This window comes from Bufo bufo, chromosome 5, assembly GCF_905171765.1.
Source record: "Bufo bufo chromosome 5, aBufBuf1.1, whole genome shotgun sequence".
Taxonomy (NCBI): Eukaryota; Metazoa; Chordata; class Amphibia; order Anura; family Bufonidae; genus Bufo; species Bufo bufo.
The window spans coordinates 497,632,956-497,654,038 of record NC_053393.1 but is presented as its reverse complement, the minus strand read 5'-3'; the positions used below and the strand labels follow the sequence as shown (position 1 = coordinate 497,654,038).

Below are 21,083 nucleotides of genomic sequence, written 5' to 3'. Positions count from 1 at the left end.
TTCTCTTTCTGGTTTTTCCTGATACCTTCTGAACAAAGGAAGTCTGAGCAGAAAAAGATCTGTTCCTTTTTGGAGCATTTCTCAGCCTATTCTAAGTGAAGGTGGCCTTGAATTTACCAATAATCGAGACGACCCTGTGCACTTCTCAAAGCTGCACCACCCTCGCCTTGTTTCTGACACAGTCCTTATCTGAGAATAATCAGCTGTAAATTTCCCAGGCAAAGCAAACCTTCAATCATGGCGAGGTCTACAAATCACGACTGTCTACTGGAAAACTGTTCCAGGCAGAGCAGTCTCCACACATCAGGGAGGTTACAAAACGTAAAGAACAAGAAAAACCTCCTGATCAGGTGTAGACCACAATTTCTATAGTAAAAATTTTTTTTTTAAAAGTGATCAGTTTTGCTGGGACACTCGGGGCAGGATCCAGCATTAATGCATTTCAATGGGAAAAAATGCCGGTTCCGGGAAGTGTTCTGTAATTTTGGACAGAGATAAAACCGCAGCATGTAAAATATAAGAAACAGAACTGGATCGCACATCCTCAATACTATGCTTTTATCTAATAACTGCTTCTCAGCGCAATTTATCGTATACCGACCCCTATGCTGCATGCTGTACATGAGGCATTAGTATACAATTTGATCAAAAAGCATAGGCCCACTCACCGCAACAAGATTGCCTCTTTGAATGGGACCCTATTCTAAATTTGGCGCAGCTCTGCACGGCGACCAGCAATGCCACATCACCGCCCCAGCAGGACCCAGTAGCCAAACAGCGGCCCCGCTGTCTGGCAAAGCCACCCTGGCACTGGGCCCCACCAACCCACCAGGACAGCACCAAAGCAACAATGGCCGCCGTGCAGTACTGCACCATGTGAACAGGTGTGGAACTCACCTTTATCACATACTCTCAGGAACTCCAACTGAGAGGTAGAAATTTATACCATTTCAAATACAGTACAGACCTAAAGTTTGGACACACCTTCTCATTCAAAGAGTTTTCTTTATTTCCATGACTGGGAATTGTAGATTCACACTGAAGGCATCAAAACTATGAATTAACACATGTGGAATTATATTCATAACAAACAAGTGTGAAACAACTGAAAATATGTTATATTCTAGGTTCTTCAAAGTAGCCACCTTTTGCTTTGATTACTGCTTTGCACACTCTTGGCATTCTCTTGATGAGCTTTAAGAGGTAGTCCCCTGAAATGGTTTTCACTTCACAGGTGTGCCCTGTCAGGTTTAATAAGTGAGATTTCTTGCCTTATAAATGGGGTTGGGACCATCAGTGGCATTGAGGAGAAGTCAAGTGGATTCAAAGCTGATAGTCCTACTGAATAGACTGTTAGAATTTGTATTATGGCAAGAAAAAAGCAGCTAAGTAAAGAAAAACGAGTGGCCATCATTACTTTAAGAAATGAAGGTCAGTCAGTCAGCCGAAAAATTGGGAAAACTTTGAAAGTAAGGGCTATTTGACCATGAAGGAGAGTGATGGGGTGCTGCGCCAGATGACCTGGCCTCCACAGTCACCGGACCTGAACCCAATCGAGATGGTTTGGGGTGAGCTGGACCGCAGAGTGAAGGCAAAAGGGCCAACAAGTCCTAAGCATCTCTGGGAACTCCTTCAAGACTGTTGGAAGACCATTTCAGGGGACTACCTCTTGAAGCTCATCAAGAGAATGCCAAGAGTGTGCAAAGCAGTAATCAAAGCAAAAGGTGGCTACTTTGAAGAAACTAGAATATGACATATTTTCAGTTGTTTCACACTTGTTTGTTATGTATATAATTCCACATGTGTTAATTCATAGTTTTGATGCCTTCATAGTCATGAAAATAAAGAAAACTCTTTGAATGAGAAGGTGTGTCCAAACTTTTGGTCTGTACTGTATATGGGCGGAGGTTATATAGTTGTCGAAGGATGGTATCCTATATGGTTATTAGGGGTTAATATCATAACACAATTTAATATATATGAGCAGTGATTATATAATTACTGTGGAAATATGAAAAGGTAGGTATGGGGGAAAAAAAAATATGTAATTTGCTTGCTTATGAATAGTAATGTGAACGAGTGAAATGCTAATACTACTCGGTGGGGTGGTTTTAGAGACTGTGTATTTTATGTTGTTGTTTTAGGATTCGGACCAGGAAGAGGGTTTTTTTCCTGGACATATAAAGATGCAATGTAGTTGTTATGAAATTGGTATTTGGATTAAATTAGCTGCTGTGGTTTAGAGGTTAATTTCAAAGGCCTCATTTAGACCATATGGGTGCAATGTGTTCTATTTGTGTATCCAGTACATTTCTCGGCGCTTGATGCACTGTATGTTTTTTTCTTTGGTGAGCTGGTATCTGTTCTATGGGTGCGATTTTGAACCCGGAGATAAGTCCCCCGTGCATGTTGGCCTCATGCCTGGAAACTCTGTGCTTTTGAAACTTTTTTTTTTTTACATTGGATCTCTGCTTATTAAATCTGTTCCTGAGTGTTTGTGTGGTCCTACCCACGTACTGTAAGCCGCACGGGCACTCCAAGAGTGGCGATTGTGACAGCAGAGGTGGGTTAATGGATGAAACCGTTCATGTGATGATGTTTGACATCACACTTCTGCTCTACAGGGGACTGGAAGAAGCACCAACAGGTCCCTTAGCGCTGGGACAGAGGACCAGAGACTAGGTAAGTGCCTTTCTACCTTTAGGCAGAACAGATTCAGGCACACAACTACAACTGCAAGTCGGACCGTCTTGTAAACAGTTTAATAAAGCCCAGAGTAACATATACACTCACCTAAAGAATTATTAGGAACACCATACTAATACGGTGTTGGACCCCCTTTTGCCTTCAGAACTGCCTTAATTCTACGTGGCATTGATTCAACAAGGTGCTGATAGCATTCTTTAGAAATGTTAGCCCATATTGATAGGATAGCATCTTGCAGTTGATGGAGATTTGAGGGATGCACTTCCAGGGAACGAAGCTCCCGTTCCACCACATCCCAAAGATGCTCTATTGGGTTGAGATCTGGTGACTGTGGGGGCCATTTTAGTACAGTGAACTCATTGTCATGTTCAAGAAACCAATTTGAAATGATTTGAGCTTTGTGACATGGTGCATTATCCTGCTGGAAGTAGCCATCAGAGGATGGATACATGTTCTCATTCTGTTTACGCCAAATTCGGACTCTACCATTTGAATGTCTCAACAGAAATCGAGACTCATCAGACCAGGCAACATTTTTCCAGCCTTCAACAGTCCAATTTTGGTGAGCTCGTGCAAATTGTAGCCTCTTTTTCCTATTTGTAGTGGAGATGAGTGGTACCCGGTGGGGTCTTCTGCTGTTGTAGCCCATCCGCCTCAAGGTTGTGCGTGTTGTGGCTTCACAAATGCTTTACTGCATACCTCGGTTGTAACGAGTGGTTATTTCAGTCAACGTTGCTCCTCTATCAGCTTGAATCAGTCGGCCCATTCTCCTCTGACCTCTAGCATCCGCAAGGCATTTTTGCCCACAGGACTGCCGCATACTGGATGTTTTCCCCTTTTCACACCATTCTTTGTAAACCCTAGAAATGGTTGTGCGTGAAAATCCCAGTTACTGAGCAGATTGTGAAATACTCAGACCGGCCCGTCTGGCACCAACAACCATGCCACGCTCAAAATTGCTTAAATCACCTTTCTTTCCCATTCTGACATTCAGTTTGGAGTTCAGGAGATTGTCTTGACCAGGAGCACACCCCTAAATGCATTGAAGCAACTGCCATATGATTGGTTGACTAGATAATTGCATTAATGAGAAATAGAACAGGTGTTCCTAATAATTCTTTAGGTGAGTGTATATTGACCCAACTTTGTAAATAGTTTTCATTAAGAAAATTCTACTGCTTTAAAGGGGTTCTGCAGTTTGTTTAAACTGATGATCTATCCTCTGGATAGATCATCAGCATCTGATCGGCGGGACCCCCATTCAAGTGAACAGAGCTTAGCCCCGCCCACGCTAGTTGATACTAGTCGTGACGTCACTGGGCCAGCGGTAAACAGCGAGAAGGCCGCAGCGCTGCTGGAGCGCCGCTGCCTTCTCAAACCGCTGATCGGAGGGGGTCCCGGGTGTCGGACCCCCGCCGATCAGATGATCTATCCAGAGGATAGATCATCAGTTAAAACAAAGTGCACAACCCCTTTAAGCATACAGATCTGTGCATCTCCATAGTATCACACAGCAAACAAAACCTGAGTAATCTCCTAATTCCCACTCACATACATTCAGTAGGTTGAAGATGGAAGGTGGTCTTCAGGATCAGGCCACAGAGGGTTTGTGTCAGGAATTCACTCAGGCAAGTCACTATTCAGGGCTGTGCTGGGAGGGTTTCCCTGGACGCTGGACCTCTCAGTGTGACTGGAAACAGAGCCAACCAGGTTTCTGACTCTGTGTTCAATCCCAGAGCCAGGCAGTGGATTTAACACTGCCGATTCTTATCGATCCTTGCCTGTGATTGCATTTTGTATCAGGGCTCTATACTGTGCGATTTGCTACTGACTTCTGTTTTGACGTACCCTGTGGCTGCTGTTTCTGCTTATATCTACTCTCCTGGTAACTGACCTTGGCTTGCTTCTGGTGTACTATCCTGGTTTTTGATTACTCTCCGGCGCATGCGCACTTTGCTCGACGATGCCATTACCTGTAGTCCGCATGGGCGCAGACTACAGTGCGTAGTGCGCACGCGCGGGATTTCAAACAGGCTCAGGGAGTACGTCAGCGCGCCGGCTCTTGAATATATTATATTAGAGGTGGAGCTGAACTCAGGAAGGCGGCGCTGGGCACCGGACTGAGGGGTGCGGCTGGGTAGCAAGTTAGGAAAGGACATCCCCTTGGGCACCTTATGGAAGTCATTAGCAAATCACTAAAAATCGATTTTATAAAGAAATAAATCAAGACTATTAGTTAATAAGGGCATCATTTAATACGGTTCAGGGAGACCTACAAGTAGCTATGTTTTACTGTAGGGGTAAAATGTGGTGACAGAATCCCTTTAATAAGGAGCAAGAATCTGCATTCAGTGTATATTTTGTCCATGTTGTGTGAACGAGGTCTAACTCTAAAGGTGCAAGGTATGGGATCGGTACAGCCGCCGTTTATAGGGGGAGAAGCAGGTGGATGGAGAGACATTGAGCTAAATGCTTCAGTGCCCTGTGGGTCCATGGAAAACAAATCATCAATATAAGTCAGCTCACAATGCCCAGCCTCCTAATTCAGCAGGACGGGGACACCATTATCTACCAATGAGAAGAATCTGATTATTCCAGCCCCGTGGCGTGTTCCTCAGCTGCCGCTCGGTACTTTGTCTTCTGTTGCTACAGATACAGCAAGACGCGCTCTGTAATCTCTGATGGACGCCGCCACATAATCAGCCGCGCCAGTCAAGGGTTTCTTTCACAGCCTACAAGCAATGACAAATGTACTCCAGCCTGAAACATAAAGGAGCGGACTACCGGCGAGAGGTAAATAAGAACAACGGCCCGATGATTTAACCGCCATCTGTACAACCCGGCAGGGTCCGTGAGCAGTGCACCTTCACTCTTATATGGGTCACTATACAGAGAATACTGGGATAGGTTCACTCCAACTGTGTAATACCGAATGTGACCGATGCATCCGGGAGAGAGGTGTTTGGGGCCCATTCACCCGACCGTGGTGCCCAAATTACGGACCCGGAATACACAGGCAGCGGCTGTGTGAAGTCAGTGTTGCAGATGCAGACCCACTGACCTGAATGGGTCCGCGATTCGCAAAATAAAGTGGATGGATCAAATACTTGCAATTATAGACAAGACGACACAGTGTAATGAAGCGGCGCTCACATGGGGCGTCGGCGCTACCTCCTCTTCAAACAGCTGATAGGCAGGGGTGCAGAGTGTCGGACCCCTCTTATCCTCTCCGGAGGATAGGTCATTAATATAAAACAAGCTCCACAACCCCTTTAACATTTCTTTATAGAGGAGAACAGAACATATAGACCAGGGATGCTCAACCTGTGGCAAAACTACAACTCCACTAATAGCTGTAGGCTCCCCGTGCATGCTGGGAGTTGTAGTTTTGCAACAGCTGAAGGGCCGCAGGTTGGGCATCCCCGATATAGATCTATTCTGAATTAAAGTATTAAAATGATAGCTAATGACATAAATAGTAACTGGAAAGTCCAACATGAAAGGTTTTGTAAACGGGACAGTTCCTATTTTCATATCATATTCGTACATTTTGATTTCAAGGGAAAGTGTTGTCAGAATATTGACCTGTACAGAGCACTTTCCACCAGTCATCCCATGATCACCACCGGCAGAATTAGAATGACAGATATAAGCTATATATAGATAACATAGGATCCACCTTTGACACTAGGTGATATCACAGCTTATCTACTCCCTCCTGACCTCTGCACAGGTCACAGAGCATGCCTAGAAAACTCTCCCATAGAAGTCAAGGAGTCCCCTTCTGTCCATTGTTGTCTATGGCCTATGGAGACTGCTGTAAAAGGATATCTTTAAATGCTGCTCAGGTAAGGCTACTTTCACACTAGCGGCAGGACGGATCCGACAGGCTGTTCACCCTGTCGGATCTGTCCTGCCGCTATTTCACTGTGCCGCCGGGACTGCCGCTCCGTCCCCATTGCCGCCGAACTAAAAAGTCGGACATGCAGTACTTTTAGTCCGGCGGCCTCTAGCCGCGCACTGCCGGAGCTCCTCCCCCGTCCCCATTATACTCAATGGGGACGGAGCGGCAGCACGGCGAAATAGCGGCAGGACGGATCCGACAAGGTGAACAGCCTGTCGGATCCATCCTGCAGCTAGTGTGAAAGTAGCCTAAGCTGGCAGCTAACATAATCATGTTCAAGAAAAAGAATGAAAAGCCATACAATCAGCAAATAAAAACAGATTAGAAGCAAAGGATATGTGTTGCTATGGTTTTAATTGGCAGATAAAAATATAGGTCACACATTCCCTTTAAAAGAGAGGGGGAGTCTTTTGTTCAGAGTGGAAAGAAAGAGCATCTCTCACTCTGGACCTGTCCTTCATTACAAAGACCGTGCATTATAATTACTTTGACCAGTGGTGGCGCTGCAGGGAAACTAAACACTTACTGCCAAGTTTCCTTACCATTGATCGCCGGGGATTAGAGAAAGAATATACTTTGTGAGCCGCTTATTGTCAAGGGACTATTCTAACAAGTAGAGAACTACTATAATGGATGCTGCATTGATCATTCTTCCACATTAATGGCTGGTTTTTAACACCACGCAATTGCACAGCCTCCCCAATGAATACGGCAAACCCACTAGCTAGCTAAAACCATTCGGTATTGTTCAAATATGTGAGAACAATATGGAGGTTTCATGTTCACTTTTTAGGGAGTAGGATTTGGTTACTGTATATTACTTGAGCACTAGAAAAGGTAGTAGTATTATGTAGGCTGTATATGGTAGCGCCATCTTGGCACTATATGGCTGCATTATGTGGGTTAAATGTATGGGAACTGCTGTTCAAAATAGGCAGTTGGGGGGGGGGGGGGGGGCACCTCCCTTGATTGTTGCCCGTGGCCTCCATTTTCTATAAAACTGTCCTTGTTCCTAAGCCATCTGCCTTAGGGCTCACGCACACTAACGTATATTCTTTCCGTATCCATTCCATTTTGGGTTTTTTTCAGACCGTATGCGGAACTATTCACTTCAATGGGTCAACAAATATAAAAAAAAAAATTAAAAAAAAACACGGATGTTACTCCGAGTGCATTCCATATGTCCGTATTTCGGTTCCGCAAAAAAATAGAACATGTCCTATTACAAAGATAGTACTGTTGTACGAAGGGACAGCTGTTCTGTTCCGCAAAATACTGAATGCACACGGATGTCATCCGTATTATTTGCGGACCGCAAAATATATACGGTCGTGTGCATGAGAAAGCTTCCTGGGATTACTATGTTTTTGAACAGATCGGCTCATGTAGTTTATAGCTCCTCCCACCAGCTAGTTACATAGACACTCCCCTATCACTAGCACTCCCATGGACATAACATCACAGGAAATAAGACAGCTGCATGGACATGGTCATGTGACCACAAGGCCAGTTTTTTTACTAGATAGTCCCCACCTATCCTAAACTGATAAGCCATCCTGACGACAGGTCACGAGTATGAAACACTCAGAAACCCCCTTTAAAAGTTATTATCCGGGATCAGAGCTGAACCCGGACATATCCCCATTTTCACCCAGGCAGCCCCCCTGACTTGAGCATCAGAGCAGTTCATGCTCTCCTTTGCCCTGCGCGATTTAGCGCAGGGCAAAGGCATTTTCTAGGAGTTCCGGTGACGTACCGGGGCTCTCCATGGGGCTGCCAGGAAGCCGGGTGAAGTCACCGGCACTGATGGGCGGGATTTAGCGCTTCCCTAGCCAGTTAAACGGCTAGGGCAGTGCTAAAGCCCGCCCATCAGAGCCGGTGACGTCACCAAACACACTGCCGGGCGGAAGCTAGATCGCGCAGGGCAAGGGAGCACATCGGAGCAAGAGATGCTCCGATGCTAGCCTCAGGGGGGCTGCCTGGGTGAAAATAATGGCATGTCCGAGTTCAGCTCTGAACCCGGACAACCCCTTTAATAAATGTGCCTCACAGAATCTCCATGCACTTGATATTATGTAATAATTTTGCATATCTGCTGTATTTTGAACGACTATATAAAAGTCATAAATGGAGAAATGAGCGTGTGATTGCACATTTTTTTTTGCAATTAGCTAGTTGGTTCTACCGACAAAAAATGTATATATACACACACAAAGTATTTCTAATGGCTATAAAAGATGGATGGCGCAGCTCTCTGCGGAGAGGTTACCATGGTTCACTTTTCAGCCCCCCCTACTGTCAGATGCTCAGCATGAATTCCCCGTATAAGCAGTAATTGGTAGGCTTAAAAAAAAAAAGAAAAATCCTCTGACGGAGAAATGTTTTTTTTTCTCCCTTTAAGAAATTGTCGTTTGAGTTACGTAAAAAAAAAAAAAAATTGTGTAATTATTAGAAAGCAGAAAAAAATAAAAAAATTATAATTAAATGAAGCTTTGTGTGCAGTTCAGGTTTATTATGTAATCCAGATCACCGCTGCCTCAAACAAAGGAGCTGAAACTCTCAACATGAAGCTCGATGAGAGGGCAAGAACTGTGACAACCATCACTGATTAAGGTTTGCCGATTCTTCATTTATGTCACAGAAGCTGACGGTTGTCCTAGATAAAACTAAAACAAAAACACTCTTTGATCAAGTGTCACCGGACTCGGGAAACCTACCCGTTAAAGAAAAGAAATGGATACTGGAAGCTTTGTTAGATCTTAGGCTTCAGAGGGACCCTTTATGATGGTCACAATTGAAGCACAACCATTGACCGCTTAACATGTTATTCCCGGGGACACCTGCAGAGGACGCTATGTACCCTACTGCAAGACGCAACCACATACAGGCGGCCATTATCACCCTGACTCACAGGGATGCCCACCAACACCCTGGTCTTCGAATCAAGGCCACTTAAAGGGATTTAAAATACTATCAATTTCGAATTTTGGACGACAGGCAAAAGGGATGGGGCTGATTTTATAGTTTTAAATCCAATAAAACCCTACCGCGAAACAAGTATGAGCCAAGTAAATAGAGGGGAAGATTTATAGATGAAAATGTACCTGAACTTTTGCTTGCTCAGCAAGTGGGTGTGGCTTAGTGTGAAAAAGGTGTGGCTTAGGAAAGTGGGTGTGACTTGTGAAGCAGGTTTAAGGTTCAAAATTTTGCCACAAATTAAGCCAACCAAAAGGTGGTATAAACATTCTAAGATGCATCAAGGTTATCATTTGGCATCAGCCACAGTAATAAATCTGGCGGATTCTTAGACTGTCCTAAGTGTACACTGCACAAGCCTAAGATTTTTGGAGACATTTCTATCCATGCCAGTAGATGTGCCTCATCCCCTTCTCTATGAAGCATTCAGAGGTTGGATATTGATACGTTTAGTCCAGGAGCGCTGAGCTAAAGATCCTCCACATAGTTCTCTGTTCTCCCTGGGAGATAAGAAGAGTCTTCGAGACTGCATGATCTGAGTCTGCACATTTATAGGAATATAAGCTATGTATGTTCTTAATGGAAACCTGTCCTGTTAGTGTCATGGTGTCTGAGCTGCAGGCACTATGTTATAGAGCAGAAGGAGCTGAGCAGATTGATATATAGGTTTATGGGAAAGGATTCAGAATAACCTGTAGTTTATACATTTATATTCCTGCGCTTTGACGTCAAGGAGGAGGTCCTATCAGTGATTGACAGCCTTCCCTCTATGAGGAGGCGGTCCTATCAGTGAGTGACAGCCTTCCCTCTATGAGGAGGAGGTCCTATCATTGATTGGCAGCCTTCCCTCTATGAGGAGGAGGTCCTATCAGTGATTGACAGCCTTCCCTCTATGAGGAGGAGGTCCTATCAGTGATTGACAGCCTTCCCTCTATGAGGAGCAGGTCCTATCAGTGATTGACAGTCTTCCCTCTATAAGGAGGAGGTCCTATCAGTGAGTGACAGCCTTCCCTCTATGAGGAGCAGGTCCTATCAGTGATTGACAGCCTTCCCTCTATGAGGAGGAGGTCCTATCAGTGATTGACAGCCTTCTCTCTATAAGGAGGAGGTCCTATCAGTGATTGGCAGCCTTCCCTCTATGAGGAGGAGGTCCTATCAGTGATTGACAGCCTTCCCTCTATGAGGAGGAGGTCCTATCAGTGATTGACAGCCTTCCCTCTATGAGGAGGAGGTCCTATCAGTGAGTGACAGCTCGCTGTATACATAGTCATAGAGGGAAGGCTGTCAATCACTGATAGGACCTCCTCCTCATAGAGGGAAGGCTGTCAATCACTGATAAGACCTCCTCCTCATAGAGGGAAGGCTGTCACTCACCGATTGAATATACTGGGGCTCTATAAAGAAATATTATATAATATCAATGTACGATTTTATGTTATAATCCCTATGTAATGGGGGTCGAGGCAATTTTGGAATAATGTTCTGATCATATTCAAGCCTGCCCTCGCTGACCTCCTAATGCTGATTCTGATCTGCACCTTACAGCCGATTCATCCCGGCTCGGTCTGAGCTGTTACCACTTATACAGGCAGCACATACCAGGTACATTAGTTCCCATGATTCCCAGCTTAAAGGGCTTCTGTCAGCCCACTAAACCGTTTTTTTTTTTTTTTTGCTTAATAATAACCCCTACACTGCGATTTATCCATACATAAGTAAAATAAGAATTTTGGTTCAGTAGAATTTGCTAAAACCCTATTTTTATAATATGTAAATTACCTTGCTACCAGCAAGTAGGGCGGCTACTTGCTGGTAGCAGCCGCATCCTCCGATGGTAATGACGCCCCCTCCGCTTGTTGATTGACAGGGCCAGCGGACGGGATCTTTCTCCGCTGGCCCTGCCTGTTTTCATTCAATATCTGGCGCCTGCGCCGCGGCCGTACCCATCTTCAATCGGCGCAGGCGCACTGAGAGGCGGCCACTCACTCGGCCGCTCCATTCTCAATGCGCCTGCGCCGATGACGTCACATCTACACCCGGCGCAGGCGCATTGAGGATGAAGCGGCCGAGTGAGTGGCCGCCTCTCAGTGCGCCTGCGCCGATTGAAGATGGGGACGGCCGCGGCGCAGGTGCCAGATATTGAATGAAAACAGGCAGGGCCAGCGGAGAAAGATCCCGTCCGCTGGCCCTGTCAATCAACAAGCGGAGGGGGCGTCATTACCATCGGAGGATGCGGCTGCTACCAGCAAGTAGCCTCCCTACTTGCTGGTAGCAAGGTAATTTACATATTATAAAAATAGGGTTTTAGCAAATTCTACTGAACCAAAATTCTTATTTTACTTATGTATGGATAAATCGCAGTGTAGGGGTTATTATTAAGCAAAAAAAAAAAAAAAACGGTTTAGTGGGCTGACAGAAGCCCTTTAAGGCCAGGTACAGTGAATGAATCCGCTGTGCTGCAACATGCTTTCATTCAATTACTAAAGTGGGCCATAGACGGGTAATGTGCCAACCAGCATTCCAATATTCATCCGTACAGAGATGCTGGCGGTTAAAGAGGTGCACACTACACAATCTGCAATGATAGGAGCGAAGAAACGGATAGAAAAGCCTGACGCTTTACTAAAATTGACTGCTCTTATGATCTAAAGCAGGGATGTGCAACCTGCGGCGCTCCAGCTGTTGCAAAACTACAACTCCCAGTATGCGCTAATAGATGTAGGCTGTCCAGGCATGCTGGGAGTTGTAGTTTTGCAACAGCTGGAGGGCGGCAGGTTGGGCCTCCCTGATCGAAAGCAAGGAAGACCAATGACTGTAAGGAAATATACAGAAGACCTTCGTGTTAAAGGGGTATTCCCATGAATGTCAGATGGAGCGGGTCCCATAAGTGGGACCAGCTCCTATCTCCAGAATGGGGCTTTGGCCAACCCCCAAACCAAAATGAATTACTGACGATAATGTGGACCATGGGCATCCCGTTCACTGAGCCTCAGGTCATGTGCCACTCGGGGAGACATTCCCGCTGAAGTCAGTGAATGGCTGCAGCGCTAAATGTGACGACAGGACGTCACACTTTCAGTCCCCTGGAAGGAGAGGGGACGGAACCCTCGGTGCTGGAACGAAGTTTCTTTCTAGAGAACACACATTCCTGACAGTTTTTTTTGTTTGTTTGTTTGTTTTTTTTGGGGGGGGTGAGAGGGGGCAGATGACACTTTTAAAAATTCCTTGAAGTTTTTATTTTTCAGTTTAAGTCCACTTTGACGGATTACAGGAATTTTAACCAATGCCAGATCGTAGCCGAGGTATGTGCAGTCACGGCTTCAATGTCATTCATGCGGGGGAGCGTTGATATTTTCTGTTACAAGACAAACAAAAGCTGAATGTTGTGAAAACACAGAAATAATGTTAAATATTTTGGTTTATAAACATAACCCGACGCTGCACCAATCAGATAATGCACTGGGAGTCCACAACCACAGCCCAGGCTCCATTTATTCCACTGTGTCAGCTCAACACCAGATCGGGGGGTTCTCCACTTTGGACACTCCCTACTTTTTAGAAGGGTCCTTTGACACAAACAGATCACAAGGTGTCCTCCTGCTGGAACCCTCAGCAATCAACTGTAGTCTGCAGAGAAACATGGCTGCAAGTGCTCAATTACACTGCAGCGCCCCCAGAGGAGAAAGCGAGCATTACACAGTTTTTAGTTTTTTTTAATTGACCATCTGTGTAATATCAGAGAGGCAGAGACATATTTTGGTGGAGGAATCTATGACCATGAATATTCTCTTAGGGCACTTTCACACTACAGTTGTTAGAATCCAGCAGGCAGTTTCGGCAACGTGTACAAACGGATTACTTTGTTTTCCGGTATTTAAATTTTTTCAAAGATCAAAAGCCCGGCGCATGCGCAGACCGGAAAACATCTTTATGGAAATTAATGCCGATACTGTGCTGGGATTTTGGCCGGAAAAAAATAAAGCGGCATGCTGGGGTATTTTGTCCGGTCAAATACCATATAAGGGACGGAACGGAAGACATCCTGATGCATACTTAACGGATTGCTTTCCATTCAGAATGCATTAGGACAAAACTGATGCGTTATTCTTTTCCGGTATTGAAATCCGGTAAAGGGTCTCAATACCGGAAAAAAACGCTAGTGCAGTTAATGGGTCTCTGCCTTGGCCCATACAGGGAGGCCCCGTGCGGGGGAACCCCTTATGTCCATGTACTCCAGTGGTGCATATTGACAGGACCTGCACTGATCAAAAAAACTCTAAAGAATTTGTGAATTTACTTGAATATAAAGGTGCCATGCGCACAAAACTGTATATTTATACACATTTTTTCCAGACCCATTCACTTGACTACGGTGGCAAAAAACGCGGACTGCCCACATCCATATGTCCGTTCCACAAAAAAAAAAAAAATAGAATGTCTTATTCTCGCCCATTTAGCGGACAAGAATAGGCATTATTAACATAGGGTAGGACATGTGGATAGCAAATGGCCCGTATCCATGTTTTGGGTATCCACGATTTGCAGACCACAAAACGGATACGGTCGTGTACATGGGGCCTGAGGATAATCGCGCATGTTGCGGATTATGAATGTTTTTTCCGTGCAGATTTTAATGTGGAGAAACTGCAGCCTGATACAGTACATGAAAAGTGAACAGGGTCAGAAACCTTTGGCACTTTGTTGTTAAACTACAGCTCCCAACATGCTCCATACACTTCTATGACAGTTCCTGGAACAGCAGGGAAGGCATGCATGCTGGGAGTTGTAATTTCACAACAGCTGTGGCTTAGACAAATCTCATGTACACTTTGCCTTTTCTTTCGGTGTGAAAACTGACCTGCCGTGCGGATTTTGAAATCTGTAGCATGTCAATTATTTGTGCGGATTTCACCCTTGAGATCTGCGGCAAAACTGCAGCAAATAAAATATGCGGTTTTCAGAGAAGAAGAAGCGCACAGAAATAAGCATGGAAATTCATGCAAGGCAGCCCACACCCATGTGCAGGTAGCCTAAGGCCCCTTTCAAACGAGCCAGTTCCATGCATCGGACTCGCAGCATGAGTATGCAGCAGCACCCGTCCTGACCTCCCAGCACTGACGGGGTCATATAGCATTATATTGATTTATGATGCTATGTAGCCCTTACAGTTCGGGAATGTATTGGATAACACTGACATAATACTGTCAGTGATATCCTATACATTCCAGAACTGTAAGGGCTACATAGCATCATAAATCAATCTAATGCTATGCGACCCTGTCAGTGCTGGGAGGTCAGGACGGGAGCTGCTGCATACTCATGCTGCGAGTCCGATGAGTAGAACTCACTCGTCTGAAAGGGGCCTCAAGGTCACTTCCAAGAAGTGTGTCCTGGACTTATCACAATTAGGCCATGCTTATACAATCAGTGGGTTTATGACTTTTGCACCAATTACATGCCTTTTTTTATTGTGGGGTTGTTTTTATTCTCAGCTACAACTTTTTTATTATTATTATTTAGAGCACAAACATTTAACTTTTGTCTTCAGTTGGCCTTTTCTCCGTCACAGCATGTTCTTAAAGGGGTTGTCCAGGATCTTACTATTGATGTTCTATCTTCAGGATAGGCCATCAATATCTGCCCTGTTTCGGTCCATTGTGTAGTAGAAGGAGCTGGTTATTGCAGTGCTTCTTCCCATTCACATCAACAGAAGCAGCGCTGAAATAACCAGCTCCTTCCACTGCAATGGTCAGCGCTGTACAGATCTGGCACTAGAGCTACAAGGTAACTGCTGATCGGTGGGGTGTCGGACCTGAGGACAGACCATCAATATCAACAATCTTGGAGAAAGTATAAGATTTCATGTAATGGACCGCGCAAATGTCATAGCTCACAATCACTAGTAGATTGTTAGAAATAAGGGAGGTGTTCTGTAACGAGCCATAGGACAGCAAGAGGACCTCCGCTGCCCGTCTCCATAACACTGATAGGATCTGCATCAAATATTATCTCAATGATGGAAAAACTTATCTTAAAGAGTCCCTGTACTTTCACACAAATTATTACATTTAATAGAGGATGGTGTAACTAGTAAATTTCTAAAACACTTCATTTAAAAAATCTGCCTGCATCCACCTGAAAAACAGCTGTAAAGTCATGGCCACTAGGGGTCTCACTTCCACCTAAGTTATAGTCCACTGCCTGTTGTCAGGCAAGATCCGTCCTTAGTAACAGAGACACAGAAGACGGCTGAGAGGAAGCGGGGGCCATGTCAGAGCTAACAGAGATCCTGAGCCTGATAAAAGAACTGCTTCTGGGAATTATAGGCGCCTCCTGTGCGATTTCCCTTCCCTTCTCTGTTTTTGATCACTAGAACTGACAACAAACATAGTGGAAAGATTCCACAGAAGGGAAAGGCATCTTGCTTCTGAGAGAAATGCATCTAGCAGTGCAGCTGAAACAGGGAATAATATGGTTGAAAGAGACATTAGGGAAACCTCAAAAAGGCCTGTTTCTAAACAGTTATGATTGTACAAAGAAGCACTGCTATTATGGAAACCTTTTTCCATGTCCAGTCACTTTCAACATGTCCCACTGTAATTAGACGAGAACCATGACAAACAAGAAACATCTCTAAACATTTCTGAGTCCACGTCAGCCCCAAAGATAAAAAGTCGACAAAGAATGACAGTATTTCTTAAAGGAGTTGTCTTACTTCAGTAAGTAGAGAAAGTTACTACAAGCCACTTACTAATGTATGGCGATTGTCCATGTTGCCTCCTTTGCTGGCTGGATTCATTTTTCTATCCCATTATTCACTCCCCGTTTCCATGGTTACGACCACCCTGCAAACCATCAGCGCTTGGCTGTGCTTGCACACTATAGGAAAAAGCGCCGGCCTATGCGCGCTCCCATGGTCCCAGCCACCAGAGAGGCTGACGCTTTTTCCTATAGTGTGCAAGCACGACCACCACCGATTGGTTGCAGGGTGGTCGTAACCATGGAAACAGGCAGGGAATAATGTTATGGAAAAATGAATCCAGCCAGCAAAGTAAGCAATATGGATAATCACAATACATTAGTAAGTGGCTTGTTTTAACTTTCTCTACGTGATAAATGCAACTTACTGAAGTGAGACAACCCCTTTAAGGCGGCTACAGATGCGAGTTCCGTCGCTCAGGCCATGGCTCTGCGGTTACGGCTTTAGGTTTGGCCCCTACAGTGACAAGTTTCTGATGCTTAAAAAGCTGTATATATGAAGCTGCTTCCATATTATTCTGCTGCCATTTATGATCACTAACCGTAATAAATAAAACCCATGAGTGGGTGTATTATATTTGGGCACAAGCCTTGATCCAGGCCCCTGTAGGTATGGAATGTATAAGGTAGGCCATACACAGGTCAATTTGCCCAAAACTACCCAACAAAAAATGAGAATAGGAAAAAAAAAAATATATAATAATCCATTTGTTGCAAATACCATTTATGTGAACTTCTGCATACACCTTCTTGTAGGGTGTAATCGTGCATCACACGGCCATCCTCCAACTGTTACAGTAACATCCACCTAAAGGATCACCATTAAAGGGGTTTCCAGGCTCCTGATATTGATGACCTATCAGTGACGGTTGACTCCCCGCACCCCCACCGATCAGCCATTCTGTGCAGCCTCCAATACTGGAACTAGCTAATGATTGGAACAGGAAGCACAGCGCCGTTCACACTGTAGTGGCCGATCTGGGTTACTGCAGCTCATCCTCCATAGAAGTGAATGGGAGCTGCAGTAACCCAGCTCGGCCACTACAGTGTGAACGGCGCTGTGCTTCCTGTTCCATTCATTAGCTAGTTCCATCACGCTGCAGGGAACGGCTGATCGGCGGGGGTGCGGGGTGTCATAGTCTCAACGATTGAATATTGATGACTTAGGCCCCATTCACTCAACCATATCAGATGCCGACCCATTCATTTTACTGCTGTCTGCGTCCGAATGTCCGTTTCGCGACCCCGGGGGAAACAAAATAAAATAAAAATTGTAATAGAACTGGTCCTATTCTTATCCATTTTGCGAACAAGAATGAGCATTGGTGTCATAGCGTGGGTCCTGTGGAAGGGGAGAACGCGGGATGCACGCAGCCGGTGTTCGTGTTTCGTAGATCCCCGCTTAACGGACACGGTCGTGTAAATGGACCCTTATAATCAGCATAAGGGCTCATGCACACCTACGTATTTTCTTTCCGTGTCTGTTCTTTTAATTTTTTTTGTGGACCGTATGCGAAACCATTCATTTCAATGGGTCCGCAAAAAAATGGAAGCCATTTCGTGTACATTCCGTATAGCAAAAAATAGAACATGTCCTATTACTGTCCGCATTACGGTCAAGGATAGGACTGTTCTATTAGGGGCCAGCTGTTCCGTTCCGCAAAGTACGGAACGCAGAGGACGTCATCTGTATTTTTTGCGGTCCGCAAAATACATATGGTTGTGTGCATGAGCCCTAAGGCGATCCGTATGTGTGTGTGTCCCACAATTTTCGTACCGTGCACAGTCACCGCTATGATAGAAAATGCCTATTCTGCGGACGAGGATAGGACGTGCGCTACCTTTTTCGTGGGGGCTGTGGAACAGAACTACGGATGCGGATCCTTTGCGGCCCCATTGAAATGAATGGGTCCGCACCCGTTCTGCAAGAACACGGAACAGATGCGCAGCCGTTCGTACGGTCGTGTGAATGAGCCCCAAGTCATCAATATCAGGAGCCTGGAAAACCCCTTAAAGGGCCAGGTGATGCCAGGGTGCTGTAAACCAATGCATCCCCTGATGGGTGACAGCAAGGAGGTTCTGCAGCAGCTGAGGGAAGCGGTGGGCGGCTTGTGCCCCTGCAGAGCATTGCACCTACCGTCTATGTTCTCCCGGTCGCTGATGTGCTGCAGGTTGCACCCGGTGTCCTCCCGGCTGATGTCGTGCTCCGGCCGGTAGGACTCCAGCCTGGAGTGGGCATTTCTCCGCAGCTTGGGGCTGGAGGACACGCAGCACGACGTGGTGTTCCCCATGCCGCCGGTCCCCTCCTCTCAGCAGATGAGGGCGATGATGGGGGTGATATCAGCCAGATGCGCCCCCGGAGTGTCAGAGGCAGCCGCCGCTAGCAGCAGGTCATCTCCAGGCGGGCGGGGGAGGGGGCGATCCCTCTACATCAGGCATCTCCCAGGCTGGCTCCTGATTAATCAGACCCCTATTAATGAGGCTGCTCGTCCCTGGTACACGGCGGCTCCTCCTCCATCTCCTCCCCGGCACCATTACCACACAGCCCGGGGCTGTCACTGCCAAAAGGTTCCGGTTCAAAGGGGAGGAAGACGGTGAGGGAAGCCCGGCCGCCGGTACCTCAGCAGCAGGTGACAAGGTCCAGACCGTAAGCCTCTGTTACAGGCACGGCCTGCAGGGGGCGCTGGCTGCTGTGTGGTAACCACAATCCCTGGAGACGGCTCCTATACTGGGGCTCTGTGATAAGGCTGTGTTCAGATTTATAACAGGGAAGAAGCCTCTCCATAAAGTCTAAATAACCACCTCACCACACAGGGCAAATGGTTACAGCCAGTGACGGCTTCTCGGACTGGAGGCATCTGTCCTTTTCTTCTGCATCCGGGCCCAGACCACCATGATGACTTCTCCCAGCCATTACCATCTCTGCACACAAACTCCTTCTGGTGTCCTACTGCCTACTTTATTATAAGGCCTCTTTCACACGGGCGTTGCGGGAAAAGGTGCAGGTACGTTGCGGGAACATGCGCGATTTTTCTGCGCGAGTGCAAAACATTGTAATGCGTTTTGCACTCGCGTGAGAAAAATCGCGCATGTTTGGTACCCAAACCCGAAGTTCTTCACAGAAGTTCGGGCTTGGGATCGGTGTTCTGTAGACTGTATAATTTTCCCTTATAACATGGTTATAAGGGAAAATAATCGCATTCTGAATACAGAATGCATAGTACAATAGCGCTGGAGGGGTTAAAAAAAAGGAACAGGACCTGTGGTGACGTCACTCCGGTCATCACATGGTCCATCACATGATCCATCACCATGGTAAAAGATCATGTGATGGATCATGTGATGACCGGAGTGACGTCATCAAAGGTCCTTTTCCTGCACACAGCTAAGAAAGAAGACAGAAGAGATGCCGGCTGCGCGACCAAGTGGATTAAGGTGAGTTAAAAAAATATTATTATTATTTTTAACCCCTTGTGGTAAGGTGAACAGAAAAGTGTATGGTAGAGTCCTGGAAGGGGTGTATATCCCACCCAGCTTCCTCAACTGGGTGCGGTAAATGAAATCCAGAAGGTTAATATGGTCTCAGCAATGTGTAGGTTGCTGAGACAGTTTTGTTAAGTTTATGGGCTGGATTTTTTTGGACTGGGAGAAGGTAGGATTGATAGAGGGACCTCCCCAGTCCACCCCATTCCGGGACAGGTTTTCCCCTAGCCTGAGTGATCCCCAGCTGAAGCCAGCTGGGATCGTCAAGGGGAAATAAAGCACAGTCCAGGCTGTCAGTCTGGGAGAGTGAGGCCTGGAGAAAGTCTGGGAAGATGGCTGCGCTGCTGGCTAGAGAAGCCGAATTCTCTGTGTGACCTGTGTTCAATAGGTGAGTTAGGATCTTCACTGTATTAGCCAGAGCCCAGACGGGCAGGTGTTTATTTTGGTTTGGTTTATGTTTTGTGGTGCTGGACCTTCACCTTACCCAGTGAATTATAACTGGGGTTGCCTGTATTGCCGGAGTGTGATAAATAAAGCAGCATTTGGACTTTAACCCTGTGGTCTGCAAGAGAATCTGTCATCGCCGCCCTGCCTGAGAGTGTAACCCCTTACACCCTCCAGCGCTATTGTACTATGCATTCTGTATTCAGAATGCTATTATTTTCCCTTATAACCATGTTATAAGGGAAAATAATAATGATCAGGTCTCCATCCCGATCGTCTCCTAGCAACCGTGCGTGAAAATCGCACCGCATCCACACTTGCTTGCCATTTGCACGCAACCCCATTCACTTCTATGGGGCCTGCATTACGTGAAAAACTAAATAGAGCATGCTGCGATTTTCACTCAACGCACAAGTGATGCGTGAAAATCACCGCTCATGCACAGCCCCATAGAAATGAATGGGTCGGGATTCAGTGCGGGTGCAATGCGTTCAACTCGCGCATCGCATCGCGGAATACTCGCCCGTGTGAAAGGGGCCTAAGGCTCTGGTTATATTTGCCATAATTATATCAGAGATCGCCTTTCTATAAGACAAGATTTATAACAGGGCAGCCTTTACAGCGGCCAAGCTCTCCGTATAGTAGTATACCTCAAAATAATGACGTCACCACACAGTGCAAAGGGTTACAGTACAGGTGACGGCTTCTCGGACTGGAGGCGTCTGCTTTTTCTTCCTCATCACAGGAAAAAACATGTGTAAGATTTTTGGTCTATAATGGTCTTGACCTTCTTAATTAATTTGAAATTACA

General features: G+C 45.9%; 1 protein-coding gene across 1 annotated transcript in view; it reads right to left on the bottom strand.

Moving 5' to 3' along the window:
- Positions 1-18,738, bottom strand: part of CCNY (cyclin Y) — a 149,108-nt gene extending 130,370 nt beyond the window's left edge. Inside the window, exon 1 of the mRNA XM_040434296.1 lies at positions 18,483-18,738. Coding sequence (XP_040290230.1) covers positions 18,483-18,636 — 154 coding nt within the window. The 5' untranslated portion in view covers positions 18,637-18,738. The remainder of the gene's footprint in view (positions 1-18,482) is intronic.
- Positions 18,739-21,083: the final 2,345 nt, after the last annotated feature.